Source organism: Plectropomus leopardus, chromosome 9, assembly GCF_026936395.1.
Source record: "Plectropomus leopardus strain MGB_pleo_1.0 chromosome 9, ASM2693639v1, whole genome shotgun sequence".
NCBI classification, from domain to species: Eukaryota; Metazoa; Chordata; class Actinopteri; order Perciformes; family Serranidae; genus Plectropomus; species Plectropomus leopardus.
In genome coordinates this window covers 20,568,958-20,587,732 of record NC_142184.1, presented here as the reverse complement: position 1 = coordinate 20,587,732, position 18,775 = coordinate 20,568,958, and the positions used below count along the sequence as shown (strand labels likewise).

The 18,775-nt window shown below is 38.1% G+C and overlaps 2 protein-coding genes across 3 annotated transcripts; one reads left to right on the top strand and one right to left on the bottom strand.

Annotated features, from left to right (window-relative positions):
• Positions 1-250: 250 nt before the first annotated feature.
• idh3g (isocitrate dehydrogenase (NAD(+)) 3 non-catalytic subunit gamma) lies at positions 251-9,639 on the bottom strand. Of its 2 annotated transcripts, XM_088082194.1 has the most exons (13): positions 9,484-9,639; positions 9,160-9,204; positions 7,101-7,112; positions 5,606-5,703; positions 5,409-5,524; positions 5,230-5,290; positions 4,969-5,101; positions 3,175-3,312; positions 2,959-3,057; positions 2,718-2,864; positions 2,086-2,180; positions 1,919-1,979; positions 251-1,113 (listed from the first exon to the last, which is right to left on the bottom strand). In XM_088082194.1, the coding sequence occupies exons 1-13, from the start codon at positions 9,562-9,564 to the stop codon at positions 1,018-1,020; spliced, it is 1,182 nt and encodes a 393-aa protein (XP_087938320.1). In that variant the 5' UTR covers positions 9,565-9,639; the 3' UTR covers positions 251-1,017. The 2 variants fall into 2 exon arrangements, with proteins under 2 accessions (XP_087938320.1, XP_087938321.1); XM_088082195.1 differs by lacking the exon at positions 7,101-7,112.
• A 147-nt stretch (positions 9,640-9,786) lies between these two features.
• On the top strand, positions 9,787-18,526 carry fam3a (FAM3 metabolism regulating signaling molecule A). Its single transcript, XM_042491756.2, has 10 exons — positions 9,787-10,105; positions 11,006-11,037; positions 11,150-11,257; positions 11,957-11,980; positions 12,096-12,219; positions 12,580-12,638; positions 12,744-12,794; positions 12,907-12,991; positions 14,918-15,044; positions 17,285-18,526. Exons 2-10 carry the CDS (start codon positions 11,025-11,027, stop codon positions 17,381-17,383), a joined length of 690 nt encoding a protein of 229 aa, XP_042347690.1. The 5' UTR covers positions 9,787-10,105; positions 11,006-11,024; the 3' UTR covers positions 17,384-18,526.
• The last annotated feature ends 249 nt before the right edge of the window (positions 18,527-18,775 follow it).

The following is an 18,775-nucleotide window of genomic DNA, read 5'->3' as shown; positions in this document are numbered from 1 at the left end:
AAAAATCTAATTAGTGTTAAATAATATCCATTTAATGGTGAATTTAAATGAACAAATTTGGAACCTGATGGTGGTGCTGATGAGGGGTACTTTGATAGGGGTGTGTCATTCTCATTGATATAAATCGGGGGCAAAAAAATAACAGAAACACCTGTGTACGCTGAATGTACATATAGTTTGAAAATCTATTTACTTCAGCTTTAAAACTCATTTGAGCGGCATTGAAAAACTGTCCAAAAAGATCACAATGTGGCAGATCAATTCTTTATTCATAATATTTGTGTTTTACAGTACATATATACCCATCCACAGCTGTGATAAAATCATTCTCGTCATATCAGGCTTTAAAATGATATATTATTGCAATATGATCCAAGCACCTCCTCTAATACAGTATGTATGAATGAGCTACATAACAGTTTTTTTTAGTACAGTTGATCTGATGTGAACACACAGGACAGAACGGCATATAACAGGCACAGTGACATTTAAGTTACAATATGACAAAATAAAGGTAAGGTGTTGCATGGACATAGCACATTTTGGTTGATTTAAAGGCTGTAAAAAAAAGTGGTAATTTAGAAAATAAATAATGATCCACAATAACGAATGCTTTTGCATATTAGGATTTTTAACTATTTCTCACCTCAACATGTCAGGCTAACGGAAACATTTGTAACAAAAAGGCCTTTTCATGTTATAGAACAATTTGTAAGAACACATATTTTAACTGAATGAGCCTGATGAACTCAGGAAATATCTATACAGTATAATGATGGAATTTGATCAAAAGTAAACCGTTTTAAAATCTGTCTCTGAAGGTCAATGTTACATGTGAAACACGCAGGTGTGTGAATGAAAGCTTGTTTGTACAGTGATCAGTAAGCCGTGTGAACAAGAAAAAAAAAAGGACCTGACGCTATGGAAACAGACATGCATGGATAACCTGTTCAAACTCACACTTCCATGTGTGTGTGTGTGTGTGTGTGTGTGTGTGTGTGTGTGTGTGTTTATAACTCAAAGCGTGAGCTGCCCATTACTCTGGATGACCCTCATGATGGACTGGACCACCTCTGATGTGGTGCCCTGACCCCCGATATCAGCTGTGTGCAACTGCAAGCAAAAGAAAAAAACAAACAGGTTGCTCACAAACATAATGGCCAATCATTAATCAAATTAGGCTTAAAAGCAAAAAGTGCCATGAAAATTTAAAACTGCAGAATGGGCCCTGTTGTGTAGAGTTATCCAGGGATGACGTTTCATTGTAGGTCAACCTGGAAGTTAACATCATCCATGTTCCCTCGACAAAAAGCCTATTGGGTTTTTCCGTTCGATTTTGGATTATTGCAGAAAGCTTTTTTTTTTTAGACAGGTAAATGCTTCAAAATTTACAAGTGGGGTATTTACTGGTGTATTTTATGTCGTAGAACAAAATTTAAAAATCTCTTAAGCTGTTGTTAAGCAAAGGCCTTGTTTCAGACATCAAAACTCATTCAAAAAAACTCATTGAGTTTGTGACGAAAGAACCGTAGTGCAGCTCTTTTTCTGTGATTTAGCACTCCTTCCTGCACCACTCTATTTTTATGAGTGCTTTATGTATATTTTTAAGTGTCTTTATGCAAACAGTTTCTCACTGGGAGGTATCTCTCTGCCAGATCAGGTTTTTAAATAAGCTCAAAGACTGTAATTAATGTCATGCTACACAATGTAAATGAGATACCATATAGTGCAGCACTTAATAAGAGCTTTGTGACATTGAAAGGGAACGATGCTGCTTTGTGTGAAAGTATTGCGATGCCAACTAGGAAGCGTGCCAGACCTGCCACCAGGGCCTATATCACACAACACAACAAAGCCTGTTAGCTTTGTGGCAGTGAGACAGGTGAGGGGAGAGGCCTGTCAGCGCAGAAAGACTTACCCTGGTTTCATTCATGGTGGTGAGGATTGCATTTCGGATCATGGTCGCATAGTCATAAAGCCTGGAGAGGTACAGGAGAGAGAATTATTTATTTATTGGTATCACAGCATTACATTTCACATGAAACCACAAGAAGATATTACGGTATTTTATCTGGAAAAGCTTACTTAAGGTGGTCCAGCATCATGCAGCTGGCTAGCAGCATGGCAGTGGGGTTAGCAATATTTCTGTCCGCAATGCTCTTCCCTGTGTTCCTTGTGGCCTGAGAAAATAATAGGAGTCACAATATATCGGACAGACATGTTTCATGTATTTCTCCAACAGTTGCTTCGTTCAAATGGAATCGTGAGCTCGTGGTTATGACTTGGGAAGCCGTGAACACCACATGCTTTCCTCTGTAGTAGTGAAGTAGTGAAGTTGTGAGAGCACTGCTACTAGGCAACAGCAACATGAACACTACTGACGGAAACTAGCCACCGAGGATAACGATATAGCAAGCGAGCAAGTCATGTAATGCAAGAAGATCAAAGACATAGTGTCAGAGTAAAAAAATGAGGCATGTTATAAAATTATGAAAAACAGCTCTATAAAACTAAAATTACAATATATTAATAACCATACAGCGAAAGAGTCCAGTGCATGCACCACTTCTTAGAATATCAGCAAACATATCACAACTTGTGATCTTGGAAGTCTTCACTTACGAGGTACTTAATACCACATGAGGCGTTGTTCAAATCTTGTGATCCAAGGGAAAATATCCCATTTGAAAGCAGTAAGTGAACTCCCAAAAACTCACCGTTTCAAAGACAGCATAGTCCCGGCCATAGTTAGCCCCAGGCACGAGTCCAGGCCCTCCCACCAGGCCTGCACACACGTTGCTCACTATGTTCCCATACAGATTGGGCATCACCATCACATCAAACTGCTGGGGCTTGGACACCAGCTAAGACCACAGACAAAGTGGCAGGTGAATAAACACAGAAACATTGAAGAACTTTTCCCAATCTCGGAGTTGTGTCATTTTATCCTCCCTTCACCTGCATGGAGGTGTTGTCCACAATCATGCTGTCAAATGTGATGTCCGGGTAACCAGAGGCCACTTCTCTGCAGCACTGCAGGAACAAGCCATCGCCGAGCTTCCTGTTGAAGCAGAGAGGCCAAAATTAACATTACTAGCTCTAAGAAACTCACAGTATTACATAAGACTCAGGAGGCCAGACATTTATAGCGTGATGCATTTGCGTCAGAGTAACTCGCATGATGTTAGCCTTGTGCACAGCGGTGACCCTTTTGCGACCTTTCTCCCTGGCCAGATTGAAGGCATACTCGGCAATCCTGAGGGAATTGTTCCTGGTGATGATCTTGAGACTTTCCACTACCCCAGATACACTCTAAAATAAGACAGGAGAAGAATGACTGATAAATGACGATTACAGTCCAAGTATTTGGTGCCGTCAGTGATGCAGTAACACTGTTCGGAGTCACTGGTGAAACGGCATATGTAAGTGTGTAGAGCCGACTCACATCCTACCTCTGTGTCATCAGGCTGTAACTACACATCACTTCTTAACTGTTAGTAGAGCTGACCACACACCTACTGTCATTTTAGGCTTGTGCAAATTTTATATTGTTCCGAAGGTTTCATAAAGTGGCATGTTTTCAAAATCGATACACGTTATTCCTATAGTCTAAGACAGTCCAAAAATTTAAGTAAACATTAAAGCCTGATTTATGGTAGGGTGCTCGACGCCTTTGATAACTGTCGACAGAAATTGAACTGTTTATTATTATTTATGCTTCAGCAAAAGGTTTTCAGTCGTCTTCATGGTAACCAGAGATGCCTTGAGGGTTTTTTTATGCTCTTAGTCTATTTCTGTCACTTTTAATGAAGCATTATCTGCACCAACAGCTGTTTAAATCACACAAATATCCCGCTATTTATGTGTGTCAAATTTTTTAACTGTATATTCATGGATTGATCAGCTTTCAGTTTTTCTGTGAGCAGCAAGTTCCACTCCCTTGTTATGATGGGCTGGGAATTAAAATCAATGAATCAATAAATACTATGATTTCCTTTTGTGACGCTGACTTGAAAAATATTTTGGTTCCGTAAATGTCTGCTGTCAGTCAGCTTGGTGATGGCCGTTGGCCGGCCGCTGTCCTCTCAGCTCTGCAGGAGCTGCTGCTAATAGACAGCAGCTTCTGTGGACAGAGAAGCTGAATGTAGGTTGGCGTTGGTATGAATTGAAAACTTATCTCTCCATCATGACGTTAGTAAAACTACCAACCACCATTGCATGATAAAATATGATGTCCAAAGTGACGAAATTTGCCGGGTGCCTGACATGTTGAGTGACACTTTTTCTGTTGAAAATATGTCAATTCTGTCAGGTGAAATATCAAAAGCCTGTTCAACTCTCTCCCAAATCCAAAAAACTAGAGCGCTAAAATTTAAATGTGGGATGTCATCAAGTATTAAGTCTGAAGCTGCTCCAGGCAGTGAATTTTAAAAGATGGTATCCTTATATATCCTGATTATATGGGTACATTTTCTGTTTCAGAGCTGAGAACAAAAGACAACATACAATAGAATATATATCAAATGGGAATAAAACAGAAAAACATTCTGTGAGTCCACAAAATCAGGCTCCCATTCATTATCTGCAAGCAGCTCCAGACTTAATGCTTTGACATCACAAGACTGACACTTTCTGGTTTCTAGTTTTTATAGAGAGTAGCTCTTGTTCACAAGCATCGATTAAACTTCAAGCGATGGAAACAACATATTGGAATTCTTAATGTAGGCGGTGTTCCCTCTTGAAGGTCATGATCTACACCAATAATGATCAAGTATATCAGATCAGTGTTTTTCCCTTTGTAGATGAATGTATTTGTTTTAATTGCATGTGGGTAATACTTAATTCCCATTTCAAAAGAGAAGGAGATGTGAGGAAAGAGACACAGAGAGGCAATAAATCTTAAAAGGTGAGAAATATAAGCATGTGTTTCAGCAGACAGTAGAATTGATTGTTTTTGTTCTGTCTGACCTCGTGCTCCAGACTGCTGTACTCTCCCTCTGTGTTCTCCCTGATGATCATGATGTCGATGTTCTTGTGGCGTGTCTGGACTCCAGGGAGCGACTGGCAGTGCATCACGTTGGCAAACAGGTCTAAGCTCGTGCTTTTGAGACACAAATGAAACAAGAGACAGGAAAAAGAAATGGGTTAACTGACATTACCAGACACAAAGGACCAAATTATAGAAGAGACATTTGACAGCAGAGAGTCTACATCTTTTAAAACTCTTACCGTAGAACATTATTTCTGGATTTGACAGATGGCGGCATGGTATGTTTGGTTTCTATGTTACCTATCAGGAGAGTTAAGTCACGTCACAGTTAAACCTTAGTGTCATGGTCTTATTATAAACGACATGCTTCTCACAGCTGTGCTCTGCTCATAACATGGAAACAAAGGGGTTTGCTTGCCTTTGAGGGCAACTCCATTGCGGCGAATGGCAGTGACGGCATTTTTTATATCATCCTCAGTCTCTATGGCAGAGTTGACATGCACCACCTCAAAGTCCACTGGCACGCAGCTGAACCTACAACATGAAAACAAACATGGTGAGGCAAAACTCAACAGCCTGTAGCCAACACTTTGAACAGGATTTAATTTAACCAACCTGAACACCTCTCTGACATGATTGAGCAGCTCTGGACCAATTCCATCTCCGGGAATGAGGGTAACAGTGTGTCTGCCTCCATACTTTGCAGGAGGGGGCTGTAACATTGGCATTTTACAGATTAACTGCACTTAACGTAAAGGACAACACTGGTGTTACGAGTTTTGACCCAACTACAAATCACAATACATACATAGATTGTTGCTGATATGTTACTATATAATGCCATGTGGTTTTAGATTAATTTCCAACCTACCACTTTTAATCTAGCACAAGTACAATAAAAAAACACCTTGCAGAGACTAAACATCTTAAGATTCATCATCCATCGCACTTAACATTTGGTTGCTCAATAGTTGTACAAAAGAGATTTCAAAATGGCAAACAGATGCAATTTCTTTTTCACAACTATTAATCTGTACATGCTGTTAAACTAAAACAATGTAATTTAGAGCTGAAACAAATGATTATTTTTAAAAATGTTTAGTGTTTCCAAATTTTCAAATATGTGAAAGTCAGTTTTAATACCATAGTGAAATGGGAAAAAAAACCCTGACAATCGTCACAATCTTTAGTTAATGGGCTAGAAAATGGTAAAGCACCAGTACAGCTCTTCAAAGCCAAAGCACCAAGGAAGTAAGAGTGTGAAGGGAATATTAAGCTGTAAAAAGTTGATAGTGTCATTTAGGGCTGGGCAATATATCACTATTTTTTTAATAACTTGTCACTGTCATCATATTTAAGGATTTTTTAAATATTGTGAATTGAGAACATGTTTTTATTTAACTGATATTCCATGATCTTACCAATTCTCTATGCAGAGGTGGGACCAAATTACAAATACTAGATTTTGTACTTATTTCTTTAAAACAGTTTGTTGGAAGTTTTGTCATCACCTGTAATTGTCACGGCATTTGTTGTTACACGCAGGTACAATTATCTCACAAATCATTCTTTCCAACTCGCACCCAGTAACATGGTGTTTAACCTTCACAATTTCCTCTTGCAATCTGAGTGGATGCTGTCAGACTGGTTCAAACAAAGTGGATCTATGGAATTAAGTGCCAACTTGCTGGGAATGAAAAGCGTTAATGTTAGTTGATTCACAAAATTAGTTAATTAAGGTCACCCTGTTTAAATAACATAGCCTACTTTTTAATTTTTAGACTTGTGAGGGAAAGTATCAAGTATTTTCAAGTCAAAAGGCTCAAGTCCAAGTGAAGTCACATGTCATTGGTGGTAAAATACAAGTTGAGTCGGATGTCTTCTTTGATTTTGTCAAGTCGCATCTAATGTTATAAAATTTGTGACTCAAGTCTGACTTGGGTTCAAATCATGTGACTTGAGTTACACCTCTACTGTTATGTATACCAGTACTGACATAAGGCTTTATGCATATTTTTTTCACATCATATAGCCATTGTATAAATGTTCTGTCTTGTTTGTGAAGTGATGCATTGTTAGCTAGAAAAACACATCAAAGTCAGCTACTTACAATGTTGTCTCTCTGTTGTTGAAGATGCACAGCAAGGAGAGCAGAGGGACAAGAGTTACTTTGACAGCCACATAAAAGAATAGCAGGTACAGAAGCAATGTAACCTCTCCTCCCCCAAGAGGATGGAAAAACAGGTGTATAGTAGCCCCAGTTACATTACAACAGATACAAAGAGTGTCCTTCCACTCGCAAAGTTCACCCCAAAGCCATACAGCTTGGAAATAAATTGCTTATTAGTACAGAAAGTACAGATTTTTGGAAGTGGGGTTGTATGGGGTACCTATCAAAATAAACAGGCACATATACAGTGGACAGGCTGACAGACGCCGATGGTCCTATATTACTGTAACATTGTTCCTCATTCTCTGTCACCAGTGTAACATGGTAGCATGGTGGACATAGCATTTAGGCTACAGGAATTTTGGGCTGGACCGCAACAACGTGTTTCATACACCTCTGGTTCCCAATCTGAGTGTTGCCAAAGTTTCCCAGATTTCTTCACAGATATCAATGAAATGCTGAGATAGGCCTCCTGTTCATTGTATTTTATATATTTTTCAAGTTTGGATTTATGTCACAGGGCACAGTGAGGACCTGAGCTAAAGTGATACTCACAAAGCATTCACTCTCTGCTGAGCGGCCTCGTCCTGTCGCAGAAAAGATGGCCAAGCAAAAGGAATTTCTCAAAATAGAAGCCTTTAAGGCATGTATGATTGTAGGTATAATAAAGCCTATAAACAGTTTCAACAAAATCAGGAAAACTTATCTCTGATGCAATATTCAGAGGAATTTATCTGCCAATATCTAACACCTACTTTCTGCAGTAGGCACTGAGGTTAATTGTACAGTTTATTAGTGGTTCTACACTGTTATTTTTGTGAATTTATTATAATATGAAATATCCCTAAAATATGTCATCAGTTTACTCGGTGATAATAAAGAGGTCCCTGAAGGAAAAAGGTTGGGAAACACTGTACACGGTCCAGCCCTTAATTGTCATCATGTATAATAATAGTAATTGTTTGGATGTATGACTCAAAATGTGAAAAAATAGAGGTCCGCACACCAGGGAGCTCCTCTTAAAGGATTTTATTCTGTGAAAATAAGTGACGTTTTGAGCTAAAAAACGCTCTTCCTCAGACTTATTTTCGCAGAATAAAACCGTTTATGGGGAGCTCCCCGGTGTGCGGACCTCTATTTTTTCACACTTTGGTTTATCTTGGATCCAGCACCCACTATGGGATGTGCGTGTCTTTTTGAATCTCTTTGCATGGAGATATGACTCATCCACTGTCATGGTTTGGGTACTTTCGGAGCCTCAGAGTCCTTTACTGTCTATCTGCACACCTGTGAGGAGGCTCCAAGGTGTCTGAAGGTTAAGATACTGAAAGATGAAATCCTTGCAGATGTTCAATGTTTAAAACTGCTGTATGATGTGTTCACTACACTTTATAAGGGTGAATATCTTTTAGTTGTTATTATGTCTTTTCCCATGTTTGTGCTGAACCAAGAGCTTCTCTGATCCGATTTATGTTGTCTTTAAACCTATATTAATGTATGATCAGCAATTTTATTTTATTATTCATTAAGATGAAGACTGGCCAAGAGTACAAGTTTTCTTCAGTATCAAACAGCTTCACGTTCTTGTTGGTAATCACTGTCTGACAGCAAGGTACATTAGTTACAATATTCCTAATGTAGCATACACTTAAACTGATTATTATTATAATTTTATTTAACTTTTTTTTTTTAAAGCTGTGACACTTTTTTGGGTAGTTTCAGTGCGTTTTGTTGCGGACTGCTCCACAGCAGTAGATTGCTTATCTTCCATGTCAGACTCCTGTCTGCTTCTCCAAATTGGAGGCGTGCCAACCGATATCTGTCTGTGCATAAGCACCACATACAACCCCACTTCAAAAATCTGAACTGTCCCTTTAATGAGTAGCAGTGATTTTATTAATGACATCAGTGCTGCCATTGCGTTATATACAAACGGACAAAATTACATCCACTCATTGTCACATGTTAGAAACTCACAGAGACAATCTGAACCACTCACAGTAATAGTCTTATTCCTGTGACTTGTCAGAGTTGTTCCAAATACCTGAAATACAACATAAAGAGAGATGGTTTAGAGCGTCTTTATGAATGCATTTTATCATAGGAGTGTTCAAATAGTTTAGCAAAACTTTAATGCATCCATCACATCCAAACATGCGGAAGAAGACGGCTGCCCTGCTAATTCAACTATAACATTATAATATTAGCCATATGACCTTGTGTTCAGATAAAAACGCACAGTAAAATAGTAAGACTTTACTTTGGAGCCACACAACAACAGCATTCGCAACACATGTTAGCACAGCGACGTGTCTTGTCTTACTTTAACCGTGTTTCCAAGACGTCCACCCCAGAAAGGATTTATAATTTTGGACATCGAGAGCACAGCGCTGTGTGCAGCCATCTTGATTTTGAGATACTAGTCGCGTGCACAAGGAGAAGGCGTGGTGTTCGCGCGACAGTCGTTATATGTCAGTGCGAATATTTACTTCTTCACTTAAATTTTAAAAGCACACTGCTATCTTTAATGACAGACAAATGAGGGGAAACACCAACTGCTTATTACACATCTGCTCAACAATTTAAAAATGTTAAATATTTAAATAATTTGGTCACGTGAACAACTGTGCGCAGACTCAGTGTGCACGGACTGGGGGGTGGCAATATATCCGGAAGACAGATGGAATAAACCATCCATAATTTTTTTACATGCTTATTAGAAGCTAAGAAATAAGACTAAAGTAAATGGTCGACTGAGCATATTGACTTCAGGCTGTCTCCTCATCTACATGCTGAATTATAGCAGCGGAGCCTCAATGAGGAAACAGCGCAAGAAATAGTCAAAGTCCCGAGTGGCAAGAGCAACAGCTCCTCGTAACCGTTCATTACAGACCAGCAAAGGTGAAAAGAAAAGGCACAACTCTCCTGAAGCTTGCGCATAAGAGGTAAGATCTGTTTAGTCTTTTATTTAAGTTCATACAAGTGGTTAGTTGTGTTTTCCAAAGAGTTATCATTTGTTGCGTTGTCTTTGCGTTGGTTTGTGTTCATGTTTTCCCCTCTAACGTCACCTCTGCAAAGCCATCTTGCATAGCTACTGTAAAAACTGCAAGCTTTCTGTTAAAGATGTCACCCCGAGCTCAATGAAACGACCTTGCTAATGCTTTGAAAAAGGTAGATTTATATTTTTACAAGAACAACAGTTCTGATAAAAGAGTATCTATTCTTTTCCTGTTTGATAAACTCTTTAAAGTTACATACTAAACAAAAACTTAGAAAGAAAATAAAACTGTGTAATCGCCTTTATAATGCTTTTTTTATGATGCTTTGATATTTATCTGACTCTATATTTGTTTATTTATCCTTTACTGTATTTTGTCCTTTCAATGGACAATGAATTATGCAGGGTTTTCGCAGTTCCTTAAAAAGTCTTTGGAAACATTGAATTCATTCAGCGTGAAAATGCCTTGATTTGTATTTAAAGTTTGTTGTATCAGTCTTTGAAAAGTCTTAAAAATGCTAAGACGTGGGAAGAAGGGTTTAATATATTGTGTTTTTTACGCTGCCTTGTGAAATCTCAAAGTAATAGGGACATTTTTTCTTAATTTGTTACATTTAATTATTTATTAATTTAAGTAAAATTGCTCTAAAAAATGTATTCTGATTGGCATTAAAACAGTCTTAAAAGTCATACATTTATCTTGGCATGCAGTGTAGATATTTTGTTTATCTAAGTGTTTAACAAAAAAAAATGTAAAAATGTGACTACACTTTGCAAACTTGCCTGAAATCCAAACCACCCTCACGGAGCTACTTTTTTTTTCTTTTTTCTTTTAATCTCTGTCCAGGTCTGTAAGACAGTGAACCATGAGATTGACAGGTTGGTTAAAACTTTTACTGCATTTTATTCCACTTTAATGGGAACTGGTTTGTGCAGTATTAATCGGATCTTGTGTCTCGTTTGAACTGGTATGTCGGGTTTCTATTGACAGGTCCTCTCAGAGCTTTGGCTGTGCTCCTGCTGGTGGGACTCACCTGGCTGCTGGCACACACTTTATTCGGAGGGGAGAGTGGTTCATCTGTGCGCCATTTCTTCAGCGGTAAGAGAAGTCAATGAATTAGTTGAGAATAGGGCTGTTGCAGTTAATCGATTCGTTGCTAACTATTAGATTAATTGTCAACTAATGTGTTGACAGATTAATAGGTTTGAGTTTGGTTTTTTTTTAAGGAAAAATGATCTGATTTCAGCTTTTTAAAGGTTATTTTATTTTTTTGATCTTTTTTACTCCTCTGTCACAGTAGATTGAATATGTCTGGGTTGTGAATCAATTTGTTTTATTATTTCTTATTAACCATTTTGTTACATTTTATCAACCAAACATCTTATCAGTTTATCAAGAAAATAACTGACTGATTAAATGGCAATGAAAATAATCTTTAGATGCACCCTAGTTGAGAAGAATATATCAACAAAAATGGCGAGAATTCACTGGTTCTTGCTGCCAAATGTGAGGATTTTGGGAGTTGCTCTGTTTTAAATAATTGAAAGTTGAATATATTGGAGTTTTGTACTGTTTGTTGTGCAAAAAAAAGTAAGTGGAAGACATCACCATGGGCTCAGGCAAACAGTGACAAGCATTTTCTGTTTCTCTGACATTATAAAGAAAAAAATAATTGTGATTAGACAAATTATAAATGCTAATGTAATGTGTGAAGTATGTTTGATGAAGGTCTTGTATATAATGTGATCAAACAAAGCCTTTCTAATGAACTGAGTGTGACAACTGTGTGTTTTTCAGGTGCAAGTGAGGAACCAACACCTGGTAAGTAGAAACAAAAATGATATAATTAGTCTTGCTGTCAAGTTTAATCATGATAATTTTGTGTATTTATCATCTTTGTTATCACCGCTGACTAACATATCATATATTTGAACAGAGCCACGCCCTCGAAGGTACAAGTGCGGACTTTCAGCGCCCTGTCCTCCTAAACATTTAGCTTTCCGCCTGGTGTCTGGTGCTGCCAATGTCATCGGGCCCAAAATCTGCTTGGAGGACAAGATGTGAGATTCAGTGCTTACCAGTATCTTCCTGTTCATCTATGTCTGTGTCTCCCCTTCTGTCTGTCTGTCTGTCTGTCCGTCTTTTTTGTTTAGTTTTGTTTTACACTCTGTTCTTTTTTTCCTCTGTGCTGTCATAACGAGGCCTCCAAGCCTGTCTGGGGAGCTGAATGCAAGTATTCTTTCAGTCTGTCTGTCCCCCATTTCTTTGTTTTTGTCTCAAGTCTTGGCTCTTATTACATTTTATTGTTATTGTATCTCAAGTTCCAGGCAGCGTGTATAAGTATGTAGATTGATGCATTTGTGCTAGGCAGAGAAGTGGCTTCAGCTCATGTCTCAACAGTTTGTGTTTCTCTCTAACAGGTTAGTTAGCAGTGTGAAGAACAATGTTGGCAGAGGACTAAACATAGCTTTGGTGAATGGTAAGAGTGTTCTCATTCACAATTTAACCGGCTTTGTTGCATTAATATTTTAAGCTCCTGTTAATTGTGTTATTTTAACTTTTGGCTGATGTGTTTTTGCTCCAGGGGTGACAGGAGAGCTCTTGGACACAAAAACTTTTGATACATGGGCAGGAGGTAATAAAAACCAGACTCTAATGTATAGTGCATATTTCACATATGGTACATATGGTTTGGCAATAACAAGCTATAAAGCACAGTTCAAGGCTCATTTGATGTTCGTTCTCAGATATTTCAGACCTGTTGAAGTTTCTCCGGCCGCTCCATGAAGGAACACTTGTGTTTGTGGCTTCCTTTGATGATGCAGCTACAAAGTAAGAATCCATGACGTGCTGTCAGTTTCAGTCCAGCACCCCTTTCTTTTCCCCCTAGATGCACCTCAAAGCGATTTTCACAGAGAAATTGTCAGCTGAAGCTAAAGAATAGTTCATGCTCTAACTTGAAAAACAGTTTGTAGAGTGAAATATTTATGTGGTACTGTGACAGAGAATAGCATTCAAATAGCACATACTTTCACAGCTTAGCATTAGTAGGATCAATTTCCAACCGGTCTTTTAAACCAATAACTGATGGCTGTTAGTTCATCTTTTCAATCAAATGTAACATTATACACTCCACTTATATAAGAATCAATACATTAATTCATTCAAATGTCATTAAAATCTCACGCAATATTAAAATATAGCATTGAAGGTCCAGTCTGAAGGATTTAGGGTTATCGTCAGAAATTGTATAAAATATTCATAACTATGTTTTCATTCATTAATAATCACCTGAAAATAAGAGTCATTGTATGTCCGTTACATTAGAACGAGCCGTATACATCTACAGACGGAGCAGGTCGTCTTCACGGATGTATAAAGAGAGCTTGATATGGATTTGGAGGTGGGATCCCAGTCATTCCTATGACAGCTGCTAAATGGTGCATTAAGCCAAAAAAGTTTAACTGCTGTGGATAAAAGTACCCAGATGATTGGCGCAGCTTCTGCTTCATTTGGCCCACGGAGCAGGCGCACTAGAGACTTCAGCCAGCCGAGCTAGCTACTTCCGGCTCAGCACTCTGCTAACTGAAATGGAGATCAAACTGTTAAATCTTGTCGTTCTTCCAGACTTTAAAAATAATAATAATAATAATAATAATAATAATAATAACTTTATTTATAAAGCGCTTTCAGTCAAAGTGCTGTACAGCTAATAAAATCAATCAATGTTATCGGACTGAATGGATCAAATCCTGATAGTGAATCAAGTCATTTAACGGAGGGCTGTGATGCTCAAAAAATTATCCTCTGATTTACAGGCGTCTCTTTTCCCATGGTAGTCTGTGGAAAAATGTCTTTTTGGATCCAAAGGTGTCACGTAACGGGCTCAGAAGCTGTAATTTCACTGCATGGCCACTATGAAAATTGACTTTAAAACCTGGCGCACTTCCTGGGGGCCTGATCTACCGCCACAGGAATCCAAAAATTTGTTAATACACTAGCTCAGGAAGGAAAAACTAAACACTAACTCTAGACAGGGCTATTGGCTTTATTCCTCGTCAGCCACCATAGTTCTCTGACATGCTTGGCACATGAGAGAAGTTTCACTTTGCTGCAATCTTCAACTTCTATGCTAAATGCCACTAAATGCTGCACACTGGACCTTAAAAGCCTAGAAGACTATTTGCCATAACATAGATTAGGTACTCCAGCCAACAGTTAATAACATGAGGAGTCACTTGCTTAACAAAGTGCTGCAGAAATCAGTGCAAATTTGCATTCGGGACATCTTTGAAGTTAAACACTGTTAAAGAGCAAAAGCTCCAATTGTAACTGCAGTGAGCTGGCCAGTCGAGAATTTTAATCCGAGGATAAAATGCCCTGTACGTAATGACATGCTTTTGTGGTGTCAAGAATAAAGATTTATTTTTAATATTACATTTATGACATTTTGGCTAGTTAGTGTGTTGATGAGCACTTGATGACTTAAAAAAAAATAGCATGATTGCAAATCCCTCCATTACCCTCAAAAGCCTTATGGCTTAAAAACATACCAGTGATTAAATTTCAGAGTTGAACCAGAAAGTTTCATTGTGAGACCTTGTTAAATCCCAGTAGGAGCCTACTTAGAAATTGTAATGATCCTCATTTAATTTCGGTAAACTTTAACATTTAACCTGTAATTCTCTTGTTTAGAAGAACAGCAAACCCACTTAATGAACATTAACCTGCTATTTTATCTTCATTTCTGGCTGACAGGTTGAACGATGAGTCTCGAAGGCTGTTTGAGGAGCTCGGTAGCACGGCAGTGAAGGAGCTGGCCTTTAGAGACAGCTGGGTGTTTGTCGGAGCCAAGGGTATTGAGAACAAGAGCCCATTTGAGCAGGTACGTTAGTATTTATGCTCATCAGAAGCTAAGGGTAGAGATCATCAGCTCCTTTGACCTGACACAGATCTCCCTGCAGTTAACTGCTTACAAATACCAGAAAATAAATCCTCCTACAATGCAAAAGATTCACCAGACAATACTAGCAAGATTTGCTGCACACAGTTACAATGGTATCATGATAGAGTGGATTACTGATATGTAATAGAATAAGGAAGGGATATACCCATGTAGCAATAACACAAGAGAAAGTCTTTTAATATTACTGGTAGTGTATACTGTAGATAAAATACTGCAATAGACACTAGTTGTTTAATTATTTTTGTGTTACTCTGCAGCATTGCCTGAGATGCATTGCCATGTAATTGTCAGTTTACAATATAACATTAAACCTTGCAAATTCCCTTTGTTGCTAAAAGGATTGGTACATTCATCTGAATGATGTTTACATCATTATGTATTCATAATGTAATTTATATGTGAAATGATTATGTACTTAACTTAAGACCCTAGAATATGTACAACCTCCATGATAAAAATAAAATTATAAAAATAAAACCTTGCATATTCCCACATATCAGCACAAAAAAAGGTGCAATAGGAGAATGTAGACGGCACTGGCAGTAAGCTCAAAATAAAACTACATCTAAATGCAAAACAATATAGAAGATGTGATACTGCCTAATACAAATATGAAATGCCTCACAATAGGCCTAAATCTTAGAAAAGACACAGTGATGGTGGCAGATTTAATGGAATATGACATCCAGACAATTACCATTTGTAAATCAGTTAGTCATGCTGTGTTACCTTTAAGAAAACATGGAAATGACAAACATATTAATTTATGATTAATTCAGACAACATTTAACAACGAACACATGTTGTACTGCACGAGTTATGTGACAGTTTATCAATATAAGTCTCACTCATCCAGTTGTATGCTCAGTACTTCCCAGACACATGCATTTTTGCCAAAAAAAACTTAATAGTAGACTCTGGCTTTGAAGAGAACATAGTTAAGTGGCACTTTCAGTCTTAAACAGTAATAGTTTAGTGAAAATGCATGTGTTTGGGAAGTACTGAGCATCATTGTTGCCAGATGTACGCTAATCATCGTATTTGTACAATAACTTTGCCCTCTGTATGTCGTACGATCAATAATTCCAAAATTGCCGTAATATACGATAATTTGACCATTGTGACACTTATAATAAGCTCTTAGTTTAGTTTACATGTCTAATTTTAACTCATTTCCTGGCTCCTACATCTGTGTTTACGCATCACTTCTCACATGATCTCCTTACCGCCAATCGTGTTTGATGTAGGCCAAAGAACAGCCTAGAACAGAGCAGTGAAGACTGAGAAAAAGCTTCTCAGTGAAGAAGTGGGTATGGGTAGATTTGGAGATGTGTCAAAAAAAATTGTTTACTAAAGTTAGGAATTTAACGCATTCGTTCTTGTGATTGTGACTCGGGTATGATATTTTTTCTCAAAATATGAAAGTTTTGGGTCTCTGGCATGATAGTCTAACATTTACAATCTGGCAGCACTGCTGAGCATGCACTTGGATAAAAGACTCTCGGGTTTTACTGCAGGAGTTGTGTGGGAGTTTGTAAATAGATGTCTTGATACAGTTTTGCTGTTGTTAAAGTGATCCCCTATCAATCAGTAAACCAATATGTCTTCACGGCATGACTAATTGATGTACAAATGGTAAATTTGTGGTCGAAGTATTTCTTTAAAAGGAAAACAAAACACTTTAAATAGCATAAGTGCCTTTAATGGTCCAAATGCACTCACTCAAGTCACTTTCACCAAACCGTGGCTTTATAGCAGATTAGTACAGTTTATTTGATGTTTTTTATCACTAAAGCAGCAGATATATCTCACGGGGAGCAGTTTTCCAAATCTTTTTGGGGGTTTTTTGGGTTGTTTTTTTTAATCTGCCTATTGCACCGAAAACTGAAGAACCTGTACGAAATAATTGATGAGAAAGTGTAATGTGACTTAAAGTTGAATCACTGTGTTACAGACAAATCTAATGTGATAGCAGTAATGTGTTACACTGATGATGAATGGCAATGCTTCTGTCCTTATACATTGTACACATTTCTGATGTTTACATTTGTTTGCTAATGCAGTTGAAAACAGGCTTTTGTGAAAACTTGTTTGTTGAAGCCCATCTCGGAGTGTTTTGTTGACATCAGTTCTGTTTTGCTTGCGGTTGTTTCCATTAGCGTATGAAGAACAGTAAGAGCAGCAACAAGTATGAAGGTTGGCCCGAGTCTCTGGAGATGGATGGCTGTATTCCTCTGCGACCTCCCCTGGAAGGATAGCTCTGCCTCATACTCTCTCGGCTACAGTACAGTAACACCTGGATTGGCAGCAGTGGATCCAAATGACTGTTTACAGAAAAGCCAGGGAGCTGCTGAGTGACTGAAACCATCCAAGATCTTGTTCAGAAACAGCATGTTATCCCCCCTCTTGTGGCAGAGACATGAGTCAACTGCAAAGATTGTCTGGGGACTTGATATATTTAATATTGCTGGAACTTGTTATAGTGGATTTGTGCATTAAACTTTGTGAGCCACTTTTGAGTTGAAGTAATGTAGAAATGAGGAAAATGTATGTGTCAGGTTATGGGAAACTTGAGAGGCCAAATGCTTGATAACCAAAGTGTAAGAGCGACATGTGAATGAATGCAGCTGGAGTAGGTCTTCCAAAGCCATTGTAGGAAATGGGCATATTTCCTCTCTGCAAGCCTATCTGTAGGGTGTCAATATTCTGTGCACGATATTTGATGTTCTGCAAGCAAAAGACGCACCTAACTGGTTTTACACTTAGGCATTTGAAAACCTAATCCATGTCAGCATAAGAAAAATACATCAGAGGTATACTAGTAGTTTAAATGTCCTACAAAGCAACAGGCGTGTAGGGAGATTTTATATTTAAATTGGTTAATATATTTTCATCCTGTGATACATATTTCAGTGATATTGTTATGCCTAGTGTTAGCTGCCATTGTTTCCATAGAACTTGATGCACTGCAGTTATTGTTTGCCACATGTTTACAGATTTCTTCAGTCGAGTTTGGCCTAGTTTATTTTCCTCTGGTAAAACTATTTATTTTAATACTTTATTAGAAACCAGATACATAGTGTGGGTTCATCTTAACGGCACCCATAGTTTTTATGTTGTCTCAGGCCTGTGAGCATCTTTAAACCGAGCGCTTTGTTTATCGATTCAACCTAAATGTGTGGTTGCGTATGTCATTTTTTATGTTAAATGTATCCACCAAGTCTAACAATGAAGGAAATGTTTAGAAATAAACCCATTATATTACACGTGCGGTTAGAAGTCCACTTAAGCTGCGATTGTCTGAATTATGTTACCTCTAAGTGTAAAGACTTTTCTACAACGCATCACAGTCTGTCTTTATATTGTGACAACAATACTGATGAATAAAACTCTAAATATTTCTTGTGGGGGTTTTTTTTGTTGTTTTTTTTCTCTTTCTCTTGTGAGTCTTGAGGGGTTTTGAGTCAACTGGCATACTTGAAGAAATTCACCAGAGGGCGACAAAAGTCAAGCCTCACTGGGGTTACTCGGTTCATTCTGCTCAAGGCAGCAGCTTCACAGAGCGTATGGTGGTGATAACCACTGCGGTCTGAATGTGGAACATTTCAGCTTCGACGGTCAATTTAGTAAAAGCACAGAATCTTGTTGCA